The 24,488-nt window shown below is 36.9% G+C and overlaps 1 protein-coding gene and 2 pseudogenes across 2 annotated transcripts in view; 1 reads left to right on the forward strand and 2 right to left on the reverse strand.

The window, feature by feature from the left end:
- The window catches only part of ITGAV (integrin subunit alpha V), a 73,844-nt gene extending 64,786 nt beyond the window's left edge, over window positions 1–9,058 (reverse strand). Inside the window, exons 1-2 of one of the 2 annotated variants that reach the window (XM_016150944.2) lie at window positions 8,683–9,058; window positions 358–488 (exon numbers count right to left, since the gene is read on the reverse strand). In XM_016150944.2, the coding sequence (XP_016006430.1) occupies window positions 358–488; window positions 8,683–8,867 (316 nt within the window). In that variant the 5' untranslated portion in view covers window positions 8,868–9,058. The remainder of the gene's footprint in view (window positions 1–357; window positions 489–8,682) is intronic. The other variant, XM_016151031.2, reaches the window with a different exon arrangement.
- Window positions 9,059–18,160: 9,102 nt separating this feature from the next.
- Window positions 18,161–18,279, reverse strand: LOC118614045 (annotated as a pseudogene).
- A 4,628-nt stretch (window positions 18,280–22,907) lies between these two features.
- LOC118614029 lies at window positions 22,908–23,026 on the forward strand (annotated as a pseudogene).
- Window positions 23,027–24,488: the final 1,462 nt, after the last annotated feature.

Consider the following 24,488-nt stretch of genomic DNA (forward strand, 5'->3'; position numbering starts at 1 on the left):
TATCTAATCACTATGTTGTGCACCTGAAAATAACATAATATTTTATGTCAACTGTAATTGAAAAATTTCAAAAAATAAAAAAATAAAATAAAGTAAAAAAAAAAAAATTGAAGACGTTGAAAGCAATAGAAAGGCAATGTGTTTTTAATACTTTTATATATGCTCCAAAGTTGTAGGGGGAAAAAATCATATAACAAATCATTTATCTTCATATAACCTTTTCTGGGGACTGAAGTGCTTACATACATTATTTTATTAAATTTTTACATTTAAGCTAAAGCAAGTGCTTTCAAGAACAAAATGATATTAAAAATCAAATGACATAAATTAAGAAAAGAGTCCTGCATCAACACTTACCTGTTGCATCAAATTCAATTGGCTGGCATCCGCGGTGGGAAGACCAATCACACTTGAGGACTTGCCCTCCTTCCACAATCCCAGGCTGAGTAGTGTTTGCTTTGGGTGCTCCCACAAGAAGAAACATCCTGCTAAAATACAAAGGGGAAGACAGACTTTAAATGGCACAAAGCATAAACAGTGTCTTACGATTCTGAAAGAGCAATCATTTTTTTTAATATTATTTCCAATTTTTAAAAAAACTATTAACTGAGGCCATAATCTTCATTATTCATTTGGTGCCCTCTTACATATATGTCACGGAATATAGTTTATCCATCTGAAGTATGGTAGTTCTAAATATTATCAATTTTCCATTTGGAAAACTTATCTTGTTTTAGAACTACTGTGTACTTTAAATTTCTTTTTAAATAGTGACTGACAAATTTACTTTCACAAAATTAACCTAATCAATCCCTGGCCAAATAGGATCATTATTTACTTTCTTACCAGGGTAAAATTTAAAGAAGACAAAAAAATCAGAAGTAAAATTTTTAAGTGAAAGAAATCTTGTCTTTAATTCTTTACTACTGTGGATAAAAAGAGGATTCTATGATTTGACAAGTCCAGTGACCAATAGTAACCTCACAGGGTATTCTAATCATACATCTCTAACTGGGCAGGTCAAGATACATAGTCACGCCCCAGGCACACAACTTCTTTGATGTAAGGTTTATCTTTCTCTTAAGCAAGCCCTGATCATTGTTGTATATTTTTGTTTATTTCTTTGTTTGTTTGTTTTTTGTATCTCAGTTAATACACCTTTGAAATGCCTCTTTTTAGACCCCTCAGAAATGAAATCACTCTCAAGGGAGCACATAACCTTGTTAACTATACTGTAATCCAATTTCTGCTTTGCTTTCTCCCACTTTCACATAATTATCCTTGCTTCCCTCCTTACTTCAAAATTCATAGATGAAGCTGCCAACTGCCATTCTAGGATGGATTTTACTCAGTCTGTTGAGATCTTGCTTCCAGACATATCCTCTGTTTGGCTCGAACAAATATTTATAAAAATTCTCTACAGGTTTGGATAGTCTTATGTCAACAGCCTTAAATATGGAATGCATTCATTTTAACTTCTATTTGTCCATTTCAATTTCATTTCAGGTGGGTGGTATGTGAAATCATATTTAAACTTTCAGGAGCTGGTTACATGAACTGCTGTATTACAGGAATCCTGCTCTCTGACCCTAATCTGGAAACTCCGCACTCAAAGACAAAACTCCCAAGCAAACCACACCCTATTTAATAAAACTTTATGCTGTCATATTTGGCACCAGTAAAACACCAATGCTGGCACTCTCGTATCACAGCCAAACGACTCTGGGTAAGAAATCAATTTAGTTTTCATTCAGCAAGATCCTTTTATAAGAAAAGAAATTAGGCTATGGATAAGAGGGCTCTTACTCCTGCCCCCCCCCACCAGAATAAGAAGAGTAACTCAATGTCCTCAAGCTCCTTTCCTACAGCAGAGATGGTTAATAGCTTAATTCTGTACATATATGATATTTTTCAAGTCAACAGGTAAAAAAACCGACCACGAAACTTCCCCCTTTTCATCTGAATTAACTTATTTTTGAGTGCATGATGGGGAAAAAGACCATTTCAGACAAGTGTAGTTTTCAGAGTCTACACCTGAAAAGGAGTGGGGACATTCCTACAATAGTCCTAATAAGTGTAATAGAAGCACAGGTATTCATACGATTTTAGTGTTGGGGATAATGACCGGGTTCTAGGAGATCAGGACAGGAGAGCTGGTTCTCACGATCTGCCTAAAAACCTACAAGTGAAATTCATTTCTGGCCTGTCATCACATATCACTTTAAACAATTTTTATAATTTTTGTCAATGCTATTCTTCCCACGTTACGATAAATTACTTCTTTGAATGTAAGGGACTCTAATTCATCTTTGTACCTGCCACATAATAAGTACTTAAGAAAAGTTTTTTAAACTGATAGCTGAGTAGCAAGTAAATTTGATAGCTATAGGTCTTAAATTTAAAATGGCCATTATAAATATGCCATTTCCACTATCCCCTACCCCTCCAAAAGGTGGAAATGATCTCCTATTAAATATCCAATTATTTAAATTATCTGTAAAATAATTTTCTTAATTTGGATTGCTGATGCTTTCTTTACTGGGGACTGTAAGACTGAGGGCTGGGAAGTTATCAGAGGACTGAACTCTAAATGCAAACTACATTCTATTGGCAGCACATAGTTTGAGCTCCTTGAATAAGACCAATAACAAGACTGCTGTTTTTCATCAGACCATTTGCACATTATAGGCATGAAATGATGGTAATTAGGTGTACTAATATGGGTGTTCATCAAGTTTTCCTAAGCATAATTTCATGCACAGTCCTGCACATTGGTGAAATACTATAGAAACAGTAGAATAATATAAAAGGAATGCATAAGCACTGTCAGTTCCTAAATGCTAGGTTAATGGAGAACAGAAGCTAAGGAACAAAGTTCTTTGTCTAAAATGCCAACATGTTATTTTAGTTACTTTAAAAAGCATTATAAACAGTTTTTAAAAGAGAAAAATGATGAGATGGAGAAAGTAAAATTGCCTTAGACAAATGTTAAAGTGTTAAGAGGTGGTTGTGTAGAGAAAAATTAAATATTTGTATAGAATAAAGGGTACAAGATAGTAAAAGATGCTGAGAAAAGTAAGGAATATAAAAGCAACACCTATTACAGAAAAGAAAAGCTTATTAATGTGTTGGAAGGGTGAATTTTATGTCATTTTTTTGGCCACAAAAACAAAACAAAAAAAGCCTATTAATGAAATACTTTATAAAAAAATGAAATAATTGTTACTTGAAGTTAAACTAAGAATGTCTAATGAATGTCTACAGCAACTTAATTAGGATAAGAGGAGTGACAGACCAGAAAAAAAAATGTCTGCAATACAAGCAGCATTGTCTAACAAACAAGGATTGGGACTAAAGGTTACAATCACTATATAAATCAAGTGAGAAAGTCATTTCAATCTGAGTCTGCTTCCTTTTCTATTGAACAGAGATAACAATGTCCACCATAATTACCTAAACATTTTTTTGAATGTAAATAGTAGATAAAAGCAAACTAGAAAATCTGAATGCAATATAAAAATACAAGATGATAGCATCAGAACTAAAAACAATTAATGAAAACCTCCCTAATAAAGTAGGAAATATAAAAGTTAAAATATGTTTCTAAAAGGACTTTCCTTTGTTTTCTTAAAGGGCCATTAACTCAAATGAAAGGTTTCAAGGAAAAAAAAAAAAGAAGAAGGGTAGGCAAGAGTTAGCTTGCAACATTTCCTGACAATGGTGAAGAGCTAGAGAACATACACCGGGTTACTTGAGGCTGACAGAGATTTCACTGATTAGCAGCAAAAAATCTGATGCCTGCAATATTCTCCTGACGGTCTGCACGTTCTTCTGGAAAGCTTGCCCCAAAACAGTATCAGGATCCCCATCCTCGTCATTTCTTTTTAAGTGATGTGAGACATTTCCATTAGATGATTCCAAAATGAAGGTGTACATACATGAGCAGGCTGTTAATATCATGCCAAGAAATTCTAAAAGATAAAGGGCAAAGTGTGTGCTGGTGGGGCGGGGGGAAGGGGTAGGAGTAGCAGACAGAGAGAAAAAGGGAATGAGGGGAAAATGAAGAGAGAGAGAGAGGGGCAGAAGGATGGAGGGTAAGGGAGAGAAGGGGAGACAAAGGATTAGAGAAATTAACCAGGAGGATGCCCTTAGGATACACTTCCTATTACTTTAAGGGCAGTTGCTTCAGGGAATGTGACCTTAACTACCAAGGGGAGGCAACCAGCCAAACAATGACAAGTACATTTTTTAAATCCTCCAAATGAACTAAGTTTTTTGGCTGCTTTCAGCACTGACTTCTCTCTCCAAGATAAAGCATGTTTAATATATTTGGCCGACTCTGGGTTTACCAATGAGCCTTCACCAAAAAGGAACTTCTGAAAAATTATCATATACGTATATAGAAAAAAATGTGTATAAAATTTCAGCGCTGAATGTTATTTCAGAGTTATAATTCCAGTCTCGGACTTGCTTTTCATTAAAACAGAAAGTGCTACAGAGTCAAAATTTTTATGATGTAAAACAGACACGGTATCTATAAATACTATATATTTCCCTTCACTTTTATAACATCCTGTAAAACATGGGCCTTAATCAGGGGTAATCTATGTAGGATTTGCTTTCTAAATAATAAGACTATTGTCTATGCATGTATATTATTTATAACAAGAAAATAGAACCAATATAGAGAAAGTCTCACTGAAGTTCAAGAAAATACACTGGCATAATTTTGTAGAGATAGTTACACTCGTGAGGAGAGAAATGGGACACGAACTTTTTTAAGTAGATGCTGATTGGGACAGACTAAAAGAGGCTTTCATCCAGGTTAGCAGTTTGGGCCCTCTCTGGCCATGGTAGCACTGTTGAGTTAAAATTAGCAGCAGAATACCAGGATCGAAAAGATGCTGCAAAAAGATAAAACTATCAGAAATGTGTAAGACGATTTGCAGGTTTAAAAGCCCAATGGTGGGCAAAGGGATGTGGACACGAGGGCCACAGTCCACACTTGTGATGACTGGCGGAAATAAGGGGGTCGCAATAGAAGTGGAAAGCAGAGATGGAAGAAACTTTAACAAGGAAGTTTCTAGGACCTTCTGCCTGGTGACTAATCACTGACTAATATTAGGGGAGTGCAAAGTTATAGAGACAAAGAAAAATAGAAAATGAGAGGGAGGAATATGAAATTATTTCCAGGGCAACAGAGTAAATGATGATACCATTAATAGAAACAGTGCTGGAACTGACATCTCTTGGTAAAAAGGAGTTCATTTTTAGTCAGATTGAGGTAAAATTGGCTAATCAAGGAGAAATGATCCACAGACTATTGGAATAAGAAGTCAGAGCTCTATGTTTACATCTAAAATGCAGCCAGGGCCACAGTTTTATTTTAAAAGCTTACCAGGTGTTACAAACAGGAAGCTAGGATTAGAACGACTAAATATTCTGCAGGACCTTGTGTCCAGGGCACGCTCACCCACACTTTGTCTCTGGGGTCACAGGAACACGAAGTAGTTGTAAATAAGGTTCAATTAGTGTTTAACAGTGAAAAAGGCAACAATCCTCATCCAGTATCCCTCATTATAGCATTATTTAAAAATAAACATATGTAAAATAAGAACTGTGTAACTTATAGTAGAAGAATAAGAAAACTGTTCAATTACTTTCCTCTTAAAATTTTTAATTTTTTTATATAAGAACTAGATGGAATTTGAATTTCATAGCATCTTCTTTTAATCCCACCTTGCCCTCCGCCCCATACTAACTTACTAAAATAACCAAAAGACTAAAATTTCTTCTGACCTCAGTTTCCTCATCTGTAAGAATGAGGTTATCTGCTTCCGTACTTCCCCTGGTGGTTTGTACTATACAGTGAAATAAGATATCATAAGTAAAAGTGCTTTGTAAATTACAAAATATCATTACTATAGTTAAATGAAAAATATCATTATGATAACTAAACCTAGGGTGCAATTTTTAATTTCTCCAATTATTCTCCACAAGAAAAACATGACCTTACTTCTTGGACTGTGTATGATGTTTAAATTTTATATAAGTTTGGCAAAATGGCCACCACAAATTAATGCATACAAAAAAATATGGAATGCTAACTTTTTAGTTTTCATAATTTTTAAATCACTATTTTTGTGACTTTTTACTTCATATCTAAGACTCTTCTGAAGGAATTTTCTTGAGGAATTACCTAAATATTTTTGATTAATGCTTTATTTTTCCTTCTGTAACAAACATTGATTCATTAGTTTTCACGACAAGATGGAAATAATTCAATAACATTTTCTATAACAAGAAAAATTGACATAAAATGACCCTATAGTTTTCTGTAAGTATTTGGACACCTATAGAAACTGGAAGCAGCAGGAGGAGACTTTATTATTGCTGCTTCCTCATTAATCCAGGCATTCTTTCAGAAGAAAGGAATCTTTAATTAGCAAACACTTTTTTATTATGTGGATTTTTTTTTCCCTTTAGAAGTTTATAATACACAAAATAACTAAAATAATAAATGAAGCTGATAGTATTATAAATGACATCCCATGTGCCTGGGATTCTGACGCTTGTTAAATTTAAAACTGCCTTTTTACAAAATTAAGCATAATTTTTGTATTAATCGTTGTTAAATCTGAAAAGCCCAACAAGTAGAAACCTTTGTTTATATATATTTTGTTTTAAAAAAAAAATCTCGAAGTTGATTTCTATTTTTTAATTTAGGCTATACCTGGAGCTCACTAGTCTATCAGTAACAAAGTTACTGATGATTTCAAAATATTTTATGAAAACAAACCACGTTCAATTTTACCTTACCCTTACCCTTGAAGGCCCATGTGGGAAGTCATATAACCCAGTGAGGTCATAGCATATTCAATGACTACAATGACCAGTCAAAGGTTAGCCATCAAGCCTCATAACCCAAAACAGTAAATATTTAATGCCAATGGTTCAATATTGCAACATTTTCCATAGTAAAAACACTTCAAGTTGATCATCTTGTCTCATATCTTTACCTTATTAAACTCAGAGGGTTGCCACAGAATTAAGAGCAACATTTGTAAAACACTCCATCAACTTTGAAGTACATAAGTGCTCTAATCTTGCTAATTTAAGTACTAACTCTTGACAAAAGACGACATATATTTTCAAAATTATTAGAATTTCTGTACTAATTAAATCTTAAAGAGCACCCTTGGGATCAACTAAAATCTTAAGTACCATAAAAGCATACACTTAAAAATATCTGGAAACAAAAAAAAAAATTGCAAATAACAGATAAAGCTGACAAATGACTAAATCAAATGAGAAGGTAGTAGATGTTGCATAAAGTTAAAAATTACTTTTATCATTCTGGAAAATCTGTGCTCAGGTCTCATAGAAAGCACTGAAGCTGGAAATAACAAACAAAATTGAGTTCACTACATAAAACAATGTCTAGTTTCCACTAACTGCTTACAAACTATTTACTGCTGCAATGGTTGTAACCAAAATGACTGATACTCAGCAACATCCTGGAAGAGGATAAGAATAAATCCTACTGAATGTTCAAACGGTCATGGAAAAATATTTACACCATCCTCACATCAGGCATGTATGAATTGGAAAAATGGTTATAAGTACTGACCATCAAAATTATCATCCTTCCTCCCCCCCCCAAAACACAATATTTTAAAATATAAATAAAATTTAAAAACAAAAATATGCTGTTAAAATTTCTGAGCTTAGAAAGAACCATAAAAACAGTTCTCCCTCTTGAAAACAAGATTTTCAGAAGACATCCAGTGAACACTTACTAAATCAGTATTTCTAACGCTAATATGGGGGTAGGGTGGTGAGAATGATGTCAGCGTTTGGTAAAGTCAGAGACAAATCTCAGTCCAATAATGACAATAACTCTGTTAAAAATTCTGATGGTCTTTGCTTGAGAAACGTTGGCAATTTGGAAACACAAACTGTATCCTTAAATACTGCAGTATTCAAATGACCTGTAGCGAGTGAAAACTCAGCAAACACTCTTGTTCTTTCTGAACAATGACCTAAATAATGAATCACTATAAAAAGAACAGATGACACATTCAATTCATCTGTTCACCTTCAAATAGGCAAAGGTCTGACAGTCACAGAGATAAGACACAATGAATTTACTATGGCAATATGGTCACTTTAGTCATTAGAGTGTCTGGAAAAGGAGTAAATGAGGAGGAATAGAATCAGCTGAAAGGCGGAAAGAGTGGGGGGAGGGCTTGTTTGGAAAGAGCGAAAAGGACTGGGCGTTTTAGTCTATGAAGAAGAAAACGACTACAGAGAAAAAGAAGTTTGGAGATGAAACTGACTAGATCCCGGACACTAGCAGAAGCTGCGCGGAGTCCGGCGGGACCAGCCTTTGTTGATGTCTCACTTTCCCCAAGTTTTAAGCTCAAGTCTATTCCAAAGCTCTTCCTCTCAGAAGAGGGAGAGGAGAGGAGGAAACTGGGTGGTGGGTGCCGCGAGGGTTCATCTTTCCAATATTTCATCCAGCCCAAACCTAAAGCACCCCGTGGGGCGGCGGGGGGTGGGGGCGGACAGACAGACAGCGGGATCTCTCCCAGACGTCTCTCCCTCCGGGGTTTGAAACGTAGGGTGGGTGCGCGCGGTGAGGGAGGGGGCCGACCCCTCCTTCGAAGTGTGGCCACTTACGAAGACGCGCTGGGCACGAAGAAATCCACCGCGAAGCCAAAGTAACTTCCCTCGGGGCCGGAGTACTCGGCGGGACTGTCCACGTCCAGGTTGAAGGCGCCGCACATAGGCAGCAGGAATCCGGCGAGAAGGAGCAGGAGGCGGCGGGGACGAAGGCGCAGCCATCGCGGCGGCGGAGAAGCCATCGCCGAAGCGCGCGCGGGGCGTCGAGCCCGGAGCCGCGGCCACCACCCCCGAGCGCACGGTGCCCGTGGCCCGCCGCCTGCGCGCGCCGAGACTCGCCGGCCGCCCACTTTCCGGCGAGTGCGGGACAACTGCGGGGGACGCAGGAGGGCTGAGCAGTGGGGCGCCCGGCGCGCGGGGCGGGGCGCAGCAGCAGCAGCAGCACTGGAGGCCCCGCAGCTCCCTCGGGCTCAGGACTGCGGGGGTGAGCGCCGCACCCCCCGCGGGAGTGCTGCGACGGCCGGGGGAGGAGACAGAGGAGGAGGAGGAGCCGGCCGGGGAAGCCGAGCCGCGGTGCAGGAGGAAGTGGAGGAGGAGAGTCGTCCTCTATTGGGGCGAGCTCGATCGCACTTCCGTGCGCACTGTCGCTTCTTATCCCGGGACCAGGGCGTCTGTACCCAGGCCCCAGACCCTCAGGGTCCCCGTTAGCGGCAGCGCTCGGACAGGGGCCTCAGACCCAGCACTAAGGGGAATGATAGCGAGGCAGCGGGAAGATCGATGGTCCCAGCGCGCCTTCGTCCATCGGAGCACCAAAGGCGCCCCACGTTCCCCAGTCCCGCCAGGGATTCCCGTGCGACTTTTGTTTTAAAATGAGGGAAGCTTTATCCGCTTCTCGTGTTTCTGCTACTTAAAACCTAGCAGGCTCTCAGAAACGAAACTCCGTAATTAGCGGTCATTTCCCTCCCCACTCCATCCCACATACAAACAATGACCTTAATTATAAACTTCCAGAATGCTAGCACAGCCTCTTTCACGGCGAGTTGTATTAAAGCCGAACTTCAGTCGAGGATTGGGAAGGCAAAGAATTGGCAGTAATCGGTTTAAATTAAATCACAATAGTCAAACTTCATTCTTAGTTTGTTAGCTGAAGTTATTAATTTGTTGTACTCCTTGATATAGGGCATTTGGATAGAAACATAATTTTAGAGTTGGAAGAAGGGATATTCACCTTTTTTTTATGAAATAAGTCACCTCGTGGCTTGCTTGGTGGTGGTACGTTGCACCAGGCCAAGAGGCTGAAAAACTTCCTCGAGGTCAGGAACCTTGACCTTTTCCTTTATATTTTCAAATCCTAGCACCTTGCTAAGCACATAGTAAGCAATCAATAAAATGTTGAATGAATGAATGAAGATAAAATGATGAGTAAACTTGCCCAGAGAAGTGACTGTCTCTATTGTGTGTCACAAGCCAAAGAATTTGGTGACCAAGACAGAGTATAAATGCATTATGTGAACCTTAAAAAATCTGTAAAGACTAGAACAGTAATTTCCTATTTTTCCAAAGCAACTATTATAACTGTGGACCAATGCTAATTGGCCCCAATTCAATCAATGGCAACAGGAATCCACAGTTTGGGGTGCAGTGAAGAAGGAAACTTTATTCAGTGCAAACAGCTCAATTGTGATACAGCACAGCTGTGAGAATAGTATGGGTGTGCAACAATTCAATAGTGTTACAGCTCAATTATGAAACAACACAGCTATGAAACAGCATGGCTGTGAGGCATCCCTGGGATGTGGCAGCTCTGGAGTGAGGCCCCTCTTCCTCTAGACAGCTCTGCTCCACTCTGGCCTGGCAAGAGATCTCTGGTGTTTCAGTTCCACCTGGGGAAACCAAGTCTTAAATCTTTTATGGAAAGGAAAAGTGTGTCTGTGAGCCAGAGGGAAGCTGACTTGTAGAAAGAGAAGTCCCTGCCCCTGGTCCCTGATTGGTCTGTCCTCACGCAAATGAGAACTTCAAATCCTTGCGATTTTCTTTGTCCAAAAGGCACTGTCCTGATTAGTCAGAATGGGGCCTCTCTTACTGGTCGAAAAGATGCTGATGGGATTATAGCTGCACAACTTCCATCACAGGGTGAAATCTTCAGTCCTATTGGTTGAAATACAATTCCAGGAACTCTTTTAACAAGACCTGGATCAGGTGGCAGGAGTACACTGCAGGAAGACACAGTTCAGTGCAGGTTTCTCCTAAAGTGTGGTGGGTGTGCATGAGAGGCCCCTTTTAGAAATGGCTGCTTAGCTTTGCTTTTAAATTTGAGCTCAGTTAGCTAATAGTTCTTCATCTCGTGAAGGGATATGTATATAAATCGAAACAAAATATCTGATTTGAATTTATAGTACTAAATTGCATTATATAGTTTGATTTTTAAATTTGACTATAAGATGCAGCAAAACTTTGGACATATTTTGCAAGCCATAGTCCAGCACTTGCCTAAAGAAAATTACCACGTGAGACAGGCCTTCCTACACAAATACTTACACATAAAATACAGATGTGCCTTTCTCCTCAGAATGTTCCTTAGTACCCCCAGGAGGTCATGGGTATGTATGCATAAACCCAAAGGGTCTTCTGTGCATTAAAACCTTGAGAATCAATCCCCAGGGAATCCCTCACCTTGAAATCCATCCTGATAGGAAATGCAGAAAAGTGTGGAGGCCTACACTCTGGCTGAACCCAGTAAGCCCTTCCATTCCCCAACTTCTGATCCAGGACAGAGGTCCAACAGACCAGAGGAGGGGCAGGAAGAAATGAGAAGACCAGGAAAGGGAAGAAACCAAAGCAATGGCAATAGCCGTGTACCTCCTGAAACTTGAGTGAATCAGGACCACGTTTCTACTAGTGGACAGTGACTCAGACTAACCTAGTGCTTATTCAGAATCCACAATGTGCTGGGTACAGTGTGCATGGCAGAGGGAAAAGCATATTTTATTTTATTGAAGAAAAGTTATACCTTCTCTCCCCATTCGCATGGCATGACTCCCTAAACTATACTATAATGATTGTCCTAGGTAAAAGAACAGCATAATCTATCTACATTAAGTATAACCACTTTCTTACAGAGAAAATAAAAGATAGTAAAAAGAATTTTGACTTTGAATTTTACCTTCTACCCCTCTACCCTTTAGTTAAAACCTTGATTCATTGGTTTCCATAAAGTCAAATGCCTGAGTTTAACTCCTGGCTTCGTTAAGTACTAGTTAGTTGTGTGACCCTGAGCAATCACTCCAAATGTTCTGTGCCTTAGTTTTTTTAATCTACAAAATGGGAATGATGATGGCACCTGCCCTATATAATTGAATAGTTTTTTTCCTGTTAATACTTCTATGACTATTAGTTTTGTGCAGTAGTAATAGTAAATTTGTATGACTATTATTATACTCTCTTAGTTCTCATAGCACCTATCCAACAGTTCCTTTAATAACCATAATCAAGCCCGAGTTCCACTTGGCTTCGTCTCTACACACTAAAGAGCTCAGTCCAGTTGGCCCCAAATGATTTAAGAGTAATTTCAATTTTTTTATCTCTCAAAGAACATCAAGGAGGATTCAGTTCATGGCCCAATGAAATCCTTCTGAAACACTCCTCTTCCACTCTCCATTTCTCCAGAGCCTTTTATCCGCTAAACTCAACTCTACCGCCTTTGTCCCTGTTACTTTTTTGTCTGACTCTCTTGCCTCTCCTCTCCCAGCTACGTATTATGGAAATTGATTTGGCCCTTCTGGCTTCACCCCCATACCCACCAACAGTGAGTGCTGCCTTTTCCTTTCTGATCTCTATTACAAAAGATCCCTAGCACCAGTGGTCCGTCAGTGGATGGAAGAGTAGAGAAGGAAGGCAGGAAACTTGTTTCCTCTCTGGGCTTTGCTTTCTAATGCATGCCTTCACTATTAGGATTGTGAAGGTCTCTATCCTCAACTCGCTGCGTTTCTCATTCTACACATCTCCACCATGATTTTATTCACTGTTATGCTCTCAGCTCTCATCTCTTACCATATGCCACCACACAAACTAGTTTTAGCAATATTAAATTACTTGCAGTTTCCTCAGAATGCTTTGTTCACAGGGCTGTCTCTTCCTAGAAAACATTAGCCCTCCTCCTTAACTACTTCCCCCAGTCGTCATCCTTCTGCCACATACGGACCTACACAATGTCCTCTACCTAGCTATTTCCTACTCTTCTTTCAAGGTGTGTATCAGGCATCGTCATATCCTCTAGGAAGCCTTCTCTCAGGAACCGTGCCTTATTGTTTTTGTATCTTCTGAGCTCAACACTGAGCTCAATGATAGAATTAATTTCATGTCTGGAGACTTAATAATAACTAAAATTTTTATAAAGCTTACTCATTATGTGTTGTATGCTGTGCTAAGCATTTTATGTGTATAAGTCATTTATTAGCCATAAAACCCTACATATATTCAAAGCGATCTGAAAATCTACTTAACAAATTATCTTTACCCTCAATCCATCTCAACTTCTTATGTTTCCAATAAAATATTTTAATCAAACTTTATTATCAGTTGCATTCATCAGATAAGTTCAACCAAATTGGAAAGGTTTGTCTAAGACATAATTATGAAATAGAAACTGAACGATGATTTTAGGAAAGACTAAAATGGTCTTAAAACTGAAGTTTTACTATGAAGAAAATAGTCGTAAGTGAATATTTTGTGAGATTAATCTGAAAGAGAAGAGACATTTTGCGTGTATATTTCCTCTGCCAATCTCTTCACATCTCCTGATCTGCATATCCTTGTGGGCAAGGAAAAGAGCTAGTAATGATTCCCAAGGCCTTTTCCACTCCTGAGATCCTGATAGCCCCCATGAAATGAAGTCACCTGTTCTCATTCAACTATCTTTCCCCCACACTAAGCCAAATAATGATGTCCACTGAGGATAAACTGGCTCACATCCATGAACATCAGGAATTAAAGGGGGAAATATCGATTGGCAATATATTTATATTTTCAAAACAGTAGGAAATCAATCATTTTGTGGCCTTAAGCTCACACATGTACTAGAAAAAATTAGTTACAAAGTTAAGAAGTTTCAGATAAATGTTGGTAAAAATGTGGAAATATCTTAGTTTCCTTATTTAAAGAACAAAACACAGATAACATCTCTTGACATTTCAAAAACCAAAATGCAACCCTCTTTTTTTTTTTTAATGGGTTTAACTTAAATAACTATTGCTTAATAGAAATATTTACTATCCAAGAAATTTCTTTTGATTTTCTCCCTCAGGACTGAATAGGTTGAGAAGCCAAATAAAATGTGTACTGTCTTTTATCTCTAGCTTAATTCATTGGTAACATTTCATCATTTGAATATCTCCTTTTTCTATGATATGCAGTTTACTCATTTTACTTACACAATCTGGTTTTAAAATTTTTCATCTTTTTTTTTTTTTTTTTTTAATACTATGGGGCTGGAAATTCATTCAAACTGAAAAGACCATCTTGATCACTTTTGTACAAAACTCCTAAGACAACTTTCATACCTGGGAATATAAAAACAAGCACTGGAATTCTGTGCTTGAAGGGAGCAGAGCATCTGGGCAGGAAGCTTCTGTAAGGTAAGCACCTGTACTCGTCTCCACAAGCCTTATAAATATGCCACACTAGCGACTTCCTCTGTGCCTCTGTTCCTGAGGTTTTTTTCCTCAACCTGGAATATTATTCTTTCACCTGCTCTTCTATCCCAGTTTCACCCAAACTTCAGCATTCAGCTCAAGACTCTTCTCCAAGAAGTGTTACATGGCTTCATTTTCTCCCTTCACTTTGAAATGGCTACGTTCCTAAATCTAATATTCTCATAACTTAGTATTTAATTATTGTCTTTATTTCCTAGTGTTTTTGACAGCATTCGAATATATTCTATTTGACATTAATTCTTGATATTTTTAGGCATCTTAGTATTTTTCCCCTTGTGAAATGATCAGTTACTTAAAAATAGGAGCTATGTTTTCTTAATTTATGTATTCCCCTATAACGTTAAATAAAATGTTGAATTTATATTTCAAAAAATTACAAAGAATTTGTTGATAGATTGTCCATAATTTCCATGAGAGAAGTGAACGTGTTAATCTTCCCCCCAACCCCCGCACACACATACGACTTCACTGAAGTAAAATTGACAAATAGAATTGTAATGAACATGTTGGCCTTATCCATTAGTAAATGTACAGTGCCTAGCACAGTTCTTACTGAACAGCAGTAACCCAAGAAATATTTGTTGAAGGACAAATGAATTAATGTATGGATAAAAAAGCAATTGTTACTTTTATAAATTGAACACATGAAGGTAATTCTTGAACAAATAAATGAATTTGTACTTTTCAAGTAGAAAAGCCCAAGAATATCTAGTAGATTCATTTCATTTTATAACTGGTAAAGAAACAGAATTAAACTATTAACTTCATCTAGAATAGTGTTTCTAAGCTTTTGTAGCAGTTTTTCATTCTTTGTTGCAATTTGGGAATAAGGTTTGTAGTTTAAGAAGGAATTAAAAATTATTCATGATAGTAAGAAACATCCTGTGCACTCCTGAGTTCTCTGCGTCTCAGTGTGAAAAAGCACTGTGTCCTCAAATAGGAACTCTTTACTTCAAGCACATGCCTGGTAGTTTTCAGAATTTCTCTTCAAATGATTATCTTGTTATAAAAATGGAAAAAAAAATATATATGTCTGTCATTTCATTGAAGATAATTAAAGATTACAGCATCCTCTTACATTATAACTACTAAAGGCTTAAAGTGTTGATATATGCTCTAATGTGCTAGAAATAGATCACATTTCTCAGCACAACACTTACACCACAAGAAAAATCCATGTTTTGAAGAGGGTAACGCTGTCTAAGTTATTCTTCTATCGCCAAAAAATCAAATGAGAGGCTTACATAGTGAAAGCAAAATACCTGTGGTATATTCAGAACTAGCAAACATTTCAAAATATAATACATCAAAATAACATAAAATTTTTAAAAATCAGTTTTATTTATGTCATGAGTCATAAAAGAAATCACAAGGGGCATAATTTAAAATGTTTCTGGAATTGATACATAATTGCTAATACTTTCTTCTTTCTAATTATTTTGTGTTAATGTAGCCTTCCTGTAACTAGAGATTATAAACCAAAACCTCTAATTGTTTTTTTCTTCAGATTTATGATAAATATAAATATCTATAACCAGAAGACCTTTAAAAACTATAGTCTACATAGTTACACATATATTTATTTTCCGTGGGAAAAATGGCAAGATAATGTGTTATTAATGACAAAACACCATTTATATATACATATGTATGTATAGTTTCTGAAATTCTTTTCCTTAGATACATGCTTTAATTCTATTATTTAATCATATGTCATCAAAATGATTATTGAAATATTTTCTTCAGTGATAAAAATAATCTCCATGTCTCAAAAAGACATAGCTCAATATCCATCTACAAAATACAACTTTTCAGAAGCACTTTTATTATCAGGAACATAAGAAGGTGATCTTATAACAGCATTGTATACTAATAAATACTATTAGTTAAATTATATAACTTAGCACACTAGTATGTACTTTTTCATGCCCTATTATATAAGGAGCTGTAAAAATTCGATTTTTAACACAAATAAGACATAAATTTATTCACATGCCTATTGCACAGTTTTTCTTTCCACTTACAAGAATATTCCACTTAACTGGTCATATTAAAGAATATGTTAATCATCCATTTATCCATCAAATGTTTATTATGTCCCTTCTAAATGCCCAACACTTCAATTGGGGCTTGAATTACCAACAAATATCAGACAATCCCTGCCAAAAACCTACAGTTTAATTAAATGAATAAGTAAATAATATATTAGCTGACATTTATTAAGGGGCATATTTTACTATATGCCAAGTGCTTTATATGTATTATGCCTCTTCATAATAATATAATTACAACTGCATGTGGATAACTTTACCCATTTTTTAGATGAGAACAATAAGTGTGGGGATGTTAAAATACGCTCCCTTCAAGAGGTGGAGCCTAATTCCTCACCTCTTGAGTGTGAGCTAGATTTCTTGAATTGCTTTTAATGAATAAAATAAAGAGAAAGTGTCTGTACAACTTTATTGATTGGATCAAAAAAGGCACTATGGCTTCCTTTTGCTCTCTCTTGGATGGGTAGCCAGCTGCCATGTGATGAGAACATACAAGTTGCCCTATGGAGAGGTCCCCATGGGCTTCCTTCCTGAGGCCTCTTTCCAACAGCATGCAAGTCATCTTTGAAGTAGATCCTTCTACCCAGTCAGGCCTTCATATGATAGCAGCCCCTGCCAAAATCTATCGAAGCTGTCTATCTAAGCTGCTCTTCAATTACTGACCCACAGAAATTGTGAGATAAAAATGTTTGTTACTTTGAGCCAATGCATCTAGGGGATAATTTGTGATTCAGTGATAGATAACTAATCCAATGAATTTAGAAAAATTATGTAATTTGCTGAAGTCACAGAGCTAGGAACTAATAGAGATGCATTAGCTAGTCTGCTATAGCTAAAGAGACCATATAATTTATTGAGCAACTGGGTCACTTTAACAAGTAATAGGGATATTGATAATAATTCTATTGGTACAAAACTATGCACTGAAACTATCTAGGGCAAACTGAGACATAGAATCACTATAACTACAGGCTCTGCTCTTTACTGCTACACAGTTCTGTTCCTATATAAATAAATGCAGGCAATGTGACCAGTCCAATGGTGGAAATATAGCACAAGGAAGGGATAAGCCACCTGCTCTAACAGAGACTGAAGCTACTACCCAATATTCATTGTCTCCTTTCTGTTTGGTAATAAACCCCCTATATTTCATGGTGGAAAACATATGTCTAGCTTGAAACAAAAACAAAAACAAAAACAACTGTATATATCCTTGTTCACTTATAGATGACCAAAAGATGTCAGTCGATGTTGTCAGGTAGAGCTACTTAAAAAGCTCTTAGAAGGGAGTTAGCTTAACAATCAGGTCCCTTTTTCCTCTGCAACTGCTTTATAGCTGATATCTGAGATATGGATGGGATTGTTGGTGCTTCAGTAGCCTCCCTTGATAATAGAGGTCATTATCTAAGAATTACAGGGCTGAAAGTCTGGGTTTCTGATAACCATGGACCCATCATTCCTGTCTTGCACTGTAAACCTGCAGACTATATTATCTGAGAGAAGAATATGCCTCTTTGTTTAAGCAGATATTACTAGGGTTTTCAGTTATACCTTAACTAAACTAATCTTGATATGCCCAATTGAGTCCTCAAAGATTTGAATTCTTACTCTATTTTGATAGAAATTATTCTAGATATATTGTCATTTTTCCTACATTATTATTATTATTATTATTATTATTATTATTATTATTTAGGCGAGGCAAACCTTGGTTGACCTCACAGATTGCAAGGACCCTGTTAGGTTACGATCCCTTATTTTTTTTATTTTTTACACCTACAGTACTGGGTCTTCCTAGGTGGTCTCCTATCCAAGTACTAACCAGGCCCAACCCTGCTTAGCTTCCGAGATCAGACAGGGTCGGGCTTTTTCAGGTTAGCATGGCCATAGACTCTTCCTACTTTTTAAGTAGCTGAAAAAGAAGAATTGTCTGACAGTTTTCTTGATCATACAAAGTTTTTATTGTTTACAGGAAGTAAAGTTGTTTTGCTTTTTAGTGCCTAATAGAGTTTTATATGTCCTATGAAAGCTCACTCAATTGCTGATATTAATAAAGGAAGTATGAATTAAGTTCTTGTGAGCAGTACTATTTTAGATAGGTTGGTGCCTTCACCAATTTTGTCCCTTTTAAATGATTCACTTAGGGGTTTTTCTAAAGTCTCCAGTCATACTTCCTCTAAAAACTTCAAGACTAATTAAAGATTTCCACTTTTCAGTCATTATGGAAATACGCCAGGGGATTTTCATGAAATTTGGACTTGAAATGATTATATTAGAAAATGATTATATTAACTAAGTGGTTAGATACAGAGCTCTTAATCACATAATTGCATTAGGTTTAGCTCATGGAAAATATAAAAGAGTTAAATAAAAGGTTTGGTTCATGTTCGGCATTTTTGTGAAGCATAAAGGTATTTTTACAGTCAGTTTTCTTTTGAGATTTGAAAAAATAATTACTGTTAAGGAGATCATTTAATTAATGCTCTTCTTTAGGCATAAGTGAGATTCTTTAAGAAACTGAGTTAATTTTTTATTCTATTTCAGGTTACTCTATTTTAGTTTAGAATATCTTTATCATTAACAAATTTTTAAATAGTTACTGTAATAAAATGCTCCCTATAGAGGGACTAAGTCTTTCCATATATCTAAACAATCTAGAATAACTATATGGAAAAAAACTTAAAGGACAACCTAACAATTATGTCTGGCCCAAAATGCAATAGAAAATGACATTCATTAAAAAGAATTCAAGCTAAGGTTGAATGATCATTTGATAGATCAGTGTTGTAGAATAGAACTTTCCATCATGAACTTTCTACTCTTTATTTCAGCAACCAAAATTTCACAAGCAGCTCCTGAAAGGGGACATTTCTGAGTAGAAGTTATAATACTGTATTAGAAATTGCAGTTTTTAGCACAAGTGATTTAACATAAACTGCACTGTGGCAAAGAATATGCAGGATCAAACATCACCAAATGTCCTGGTGATAGTAGTTGTTGAAGGGTTTCTGGTCATCATTACCTCCTGAGGGCAAAAAGAGAACCACGAGAAGACTGATTTTTCATCTACCACTGAGAAAGCCATCTCAAACTAAAATAACACTCGTTTGGTAATTAATCTTTCTCTTCAATTAAATAACATTTCCTTCATGCTTTAACTCATTGTTTTTCAAATATTTCTCGGTAGTGCAACCCTCCCTTCCGATGACATCTCAGAAGATTTCACATATATAAGACAGATAAAAGCAGGATCCAGAAGTTCCAAGGGTCTCCACCAAGCACCACCAAAGTCAAGGCTTTAAACACTTCAAACCAGCTTAGTTTTATGAATTACCTATCGTAGGGATCATGAAAGTATACATATAAGTATAAAACTCATCATTTCTCTCAAGCAGACTCACCTTCATTTTTCTATGGTTTCAGAATATTCACCAGTAGTTCATATTGTTCTCCAAATAAACCCCCCTGAGCATCTACCTTCCCTATTCTCCTGTCTCCTCCTTTCACAATGCTCAAAAAATCTGCACATTCTTTTTTTGCATCTGCATCAACTCTACTGCATTTTTTTAAACATTGACCTCTTCAAGACTTTAGCCCACATCAATGTCGTTCAAAATCCCTTAACAAATCTTGTTTCTCCAGGAAGCCAGTGCTACTACTGCTTTCCCAATTAATCTATATTGGGCAAATGGAGAAGAATAAAAATCACCTTTTAATTACTATTTTATAAGTAAACACAATAAAAATTTTTAAAATTATTTTTTCTATCTTTTCACACAAACATTAAAAACAGAGGTTCTACAATGTAATATATACACAACATATTGTTGAACTCTATACTTGAAACTTATTTGATCTTATTAATCAATGTCACACCAATAATTTTTAATTTAAAAAAAGGGAGAAAAAAACAGAGGCTCTATCTACACCTGAACATGGCATATGGTGACACAAATGTGCACTGTACAACTCCAGGAGCACCACAGGCAGGTGCGACACACTATTATGTGTCTATTTGCCTCAGGCCTGCTCTGTGCTAAAGGAAATCTCACTAGGAAGTGTTTCTCAAAGGATTATCTGAGAATCACCTCCTTCTGGGGTCCTTGTGTGAAAAGTGTGATCCCAAGCCAGACTTACTAAAATCAGAATTTCTGGGGTGGGGACCTGGGATCTGCCTTCTTAACAATTTCCTTTGAGGAGTTTTAGTTTCCTATTGCTAAGTAACAATTATCCCCTGGTCCCCCAAACATAGTGGCTTAAAGCAATGATTTATTATTTGTCATGTTTCTATGTGGGTTGACTAGCAGTTTCTCCTGGGCTCCCTCGGCCAGCATCATTCTGGTTAAAGGCATGGTTAGACTGCAAGGTCCAAAATGGCCTCATTCACATACTTGTCAGCTGGTGCTGGCTGTCAGTGGAGTGTTTCAGTTCTCCTTTTCGGGCCTTTTCGTCCTCTACAAAATCAGGAGCGACTTCCTTACATGGCATTCCCGAGGCACTATTCCAAGAAGGCAAAGGTAGAAGCTGCGCACTCTCCTGAGGCCTAGGTTTTACTTGCACATCGTCATTTCTGCCACATTCTGTTGGTCAAAACACGTTATAAGGTCAGACCAGGTTCAAAGTATGGGAACAGACTCCATGTCTTGATGGAGTCAGCTGCAAAACATTTGTGTGTGTATTCCCCCACACGCCACAGTGCATTGCTAAGAATATATTAGGTGTTTAATGCTTTTAGCCTTCATCATCATGTCTGCAGGGATTGAAGTGGTGATGAAACTTCTGGAATATGGTATTCGTAGGCTTTGCTTTTAAATGGAAGTTCCTTTTCATATTTGTTAGAAACAAGTTAGTTTGTTATCAGGTCCTGAAACTATGATTATCAATATCATGACTCATTAAATATATAAGTCGAACATCAACAGAAAAGATTCAGAAGCTCACTAAAAAAGTAGGTAGCTACATTTCTATTTTCAATCTACTCAAAAGCAACTGTGCAATTATATTTTTAAAAATATAACAGGATTGCATAGTTTTCACGACTATTTTATTCAGATTTCCTGATCAAAATTTTTCCAAATAAAAAAAAAGTCAGAATTGGCTAGGTAAATTTAGCTTCCTCTTCTAATACAGTTGATCCTTCGGTGATTTGATAACAGCAAGAGATCTTATTTGAAATGGTAAAATGGTGGGATAGAATAAAGAGGGATTGAAAGCAAATCTGAAGAGTTAGGTACAGATTATAAAATCAAACAATCATTCTAGGAGGAAGGACTGAGATATCAGATTTGCCTATAGTTACAAAGCCTGTTGTTAATCAATGACAAAGGGAGGGTGGCCATCAAAACCATACCCACATTTCTGCTCCAAGAATTTCCCACTTTATTTGCAAACTACATACAATATCAAAAAAATGGATCTAAAATATATTCTTGGAAAGTGGCCTCTGATGGGGCTTAAATAGCAGTAATTCTTAAGAAAAATACCAGGTTCTGAGTGCAACAGTGGAACAAATTAAGAAAATGTCTTTTTAATCAACTAATAGAAAACATGTGATTACAAGCCCTTGCATTTGCCTGCCTGCTGCCTCAAGTTAGTGTTTTAAATATACTGTGCTCTACTTAATATTTGCTTTGAAAACTTTTTTCTTTTGGTTTAGGCTGAAGGAAAAATTTGCCAAGGTTTATGTCTTCCTGAGTCAGCAAGTAAATTTCCCATTACTCTCCCGTTGGGTGACTCACCAGCCCTGCTTAGGAGAGTCTGAGAGTTCTGGCTGTCTAGGCAGGATGAGAAACAATATCACAGTCAATCAGTCTAGACAGCTTAAGGGGCAGCGACTTGGCCATTTATGGTATCATTTCCCTTTTTTGTAATGGGAGAGCCTAGAGAGAGCAAGGACACTCTCCTGGGAATTTATGTAGGGTTTCCAGATTTAGCAAATAAAAACACAGGATGCCGGGTTAAATTTGGATTTCAGATAAACGATGAATACTTATTTAGTATGTGTGTGTTTCGTGCAATATTTATAACACACTTACTACAAATAATAATAATAATCACTTACCTGAAATTTACATTTAACTAAGCATCCTATATTATCTGGCAACCTTACACATATGGATCTCACTTCAAATTATCCACCTTTTATTACTCTGCAGAATGTCAGATGAAAGTCTCTTTTCCTGAGTTTCAGAGAACAAAAGTAGAGACATTTTTTATGATCTTTTATTATCATGTAATTGCCATCCAAAATCAAAGAAAGAAAAAATTATCAACTACAAGAATTCTTTAGAGTAGTGCTTCCCAGACTTTAATATGCATATAAACCACATAGAGATTTGGCAAAATTCAGATTCTAATTCAGTAGTGTAGGTGGAGACTGACATTCTGCATCTCTAACAAGCTCCCAGCTGACAGCAATGCTGTTGGTTCATGGCCACACTTCAGTAACAAGTTTTTCAGTGTTTCTCAAACTTTACTGCATATTAGAATCACCTGGGGAGCTTTAAAATTTTCTGATGCCTTCTATGGCCACGCTACCTTGAACAAGCCCAATCCCATCTGATCTCAAAAGGTAAGCAGGGTTGGGCCTGGTTAGTGCTTGGATGGGAGACCACCTAGGAACACCAGGTGCTGTAGATGTAAAAAAAAACCCAAAAAACAAAAAATAAGGGATTGTAAACTGATAAGGTCCTTGCAATCTGTGAGGTCAGCTAAGAGTTGCCTTGCTAAAAAATAAATAAATAAAAATATAAAACACAGTGGAAAATAAAAATAAATAAGTAAATAAATAAATTTTCCAATGCCCAAGCCGCCATTCATCTAAATTAAATCCGAAATGCTGGAGGTGGGTGCCAGGAGTATTTTTTAAAGCACTTAAGGTACTTCCAGTGTGCAGCCAATGTTAAGATCAGCTGTTTTTGACTAATTTAATTTGGTGCTGGTTAATGCTTATTATCACCTGGCTGGGAGGCAAAACCTTTAAAAAGCAAAAGTGGCATGGTGGTTATTATATATTAACTGTAGATCTTGAGAGACTGAACTGTGAAGGATTTGCCACCATGGTCTTTGCAATGTGTCTACTTTCAGTTACGCTTTCTAAGTACTTACAAGCCCTTGCATTTGCCTGCTGCCTCAAGTTAGATGAAAAAAGCAATAGATTTTATTATTTTAAATATTAGATCACTAAATATTTTCCAAATTTGGAGATTTAATATTTGTAACATACTTTTTTTTTCATGAGTCTAAAATAATTTATTTATCCTAATGTTTCTAATGGAAATCAAACAGCCACCACCTCAGAGGCAGTCCAGCTTGTGTAAAGACTGGAATTTATTGTCTGTTACTCTTTGTGAGGCTTGGCTAGGATCAAGGAATGTGACCTAGGAGGAAAATCAAATATTTAAGTTCTTATTTTCACATAAAGATGTATCAATGTAGATAAAAGTGTGTCTTAAAAGTTACTGGTAAGAATGTATATGACACATACTTAACAAGAAACAGACAGATATTGACTTAAAATTAGCTGTGAGAAACTTCCACAAAAGCCTTGTTTCTTAACCAAAAACCTTCCTCTTTTTTTTTTTCTAATTTTGTTACTTTAGTCATCAATTTTATTACCATCTTCCTTAAATCGCAGTCTTTTATGCAGAATTCTTCACCATGAAGAATGCTTTTTGCATTACTGGAGTGCTATCCCACAGAATATTTTTTCTTTTTATTTATCCTTTTTTTAAAATCCATTTCATCATGCATCTTTGTCTCTTCTCTCATTCATGCCTAGCCTACACCGTCCATCACTCCTCTGCTCAGTTCCCACCTTGTGCCCAAACATTCTAGAACCTGGGACTAGATCTTTTATGTGACTTGCCTCCTTCACCAACTCTAGCATTAGTTACTGTGCCCTGGGCAACAACCTTAAGAAGCCCAAACATGCCCCTGACCCTGGGTGGCCCCATCAGCAGGTTGAAAGGCTGCCAAATTGAAACGTTGGCTCAAAAGAGGTACAACCAGACCATTAGAGGGTGGGTGGCAAATTGTTGTGCAAACATTTAGCTGTGAGTTCCAAGTTAGCTGGGGAGGGAAGGTTGGGGGGTGGGGCGCA

Source organism: Rousettus aegyptiacus, unplaced genomic scaffold (assembly GCF_014176215.1).
Source record: "Rousettus aegyptiacus isolate mRouAeg1 unplaced genomic scaffold, mRouAeg1.p scaffold_m13_p_2, whole genome shotgun sequence".
Lineage (NCBI taxonomy): Eukaryota > Metazoa > Chordata > Mammalia > Chiroptera > Pteropodidae > Rousettus > Rousettus aegyptiacus.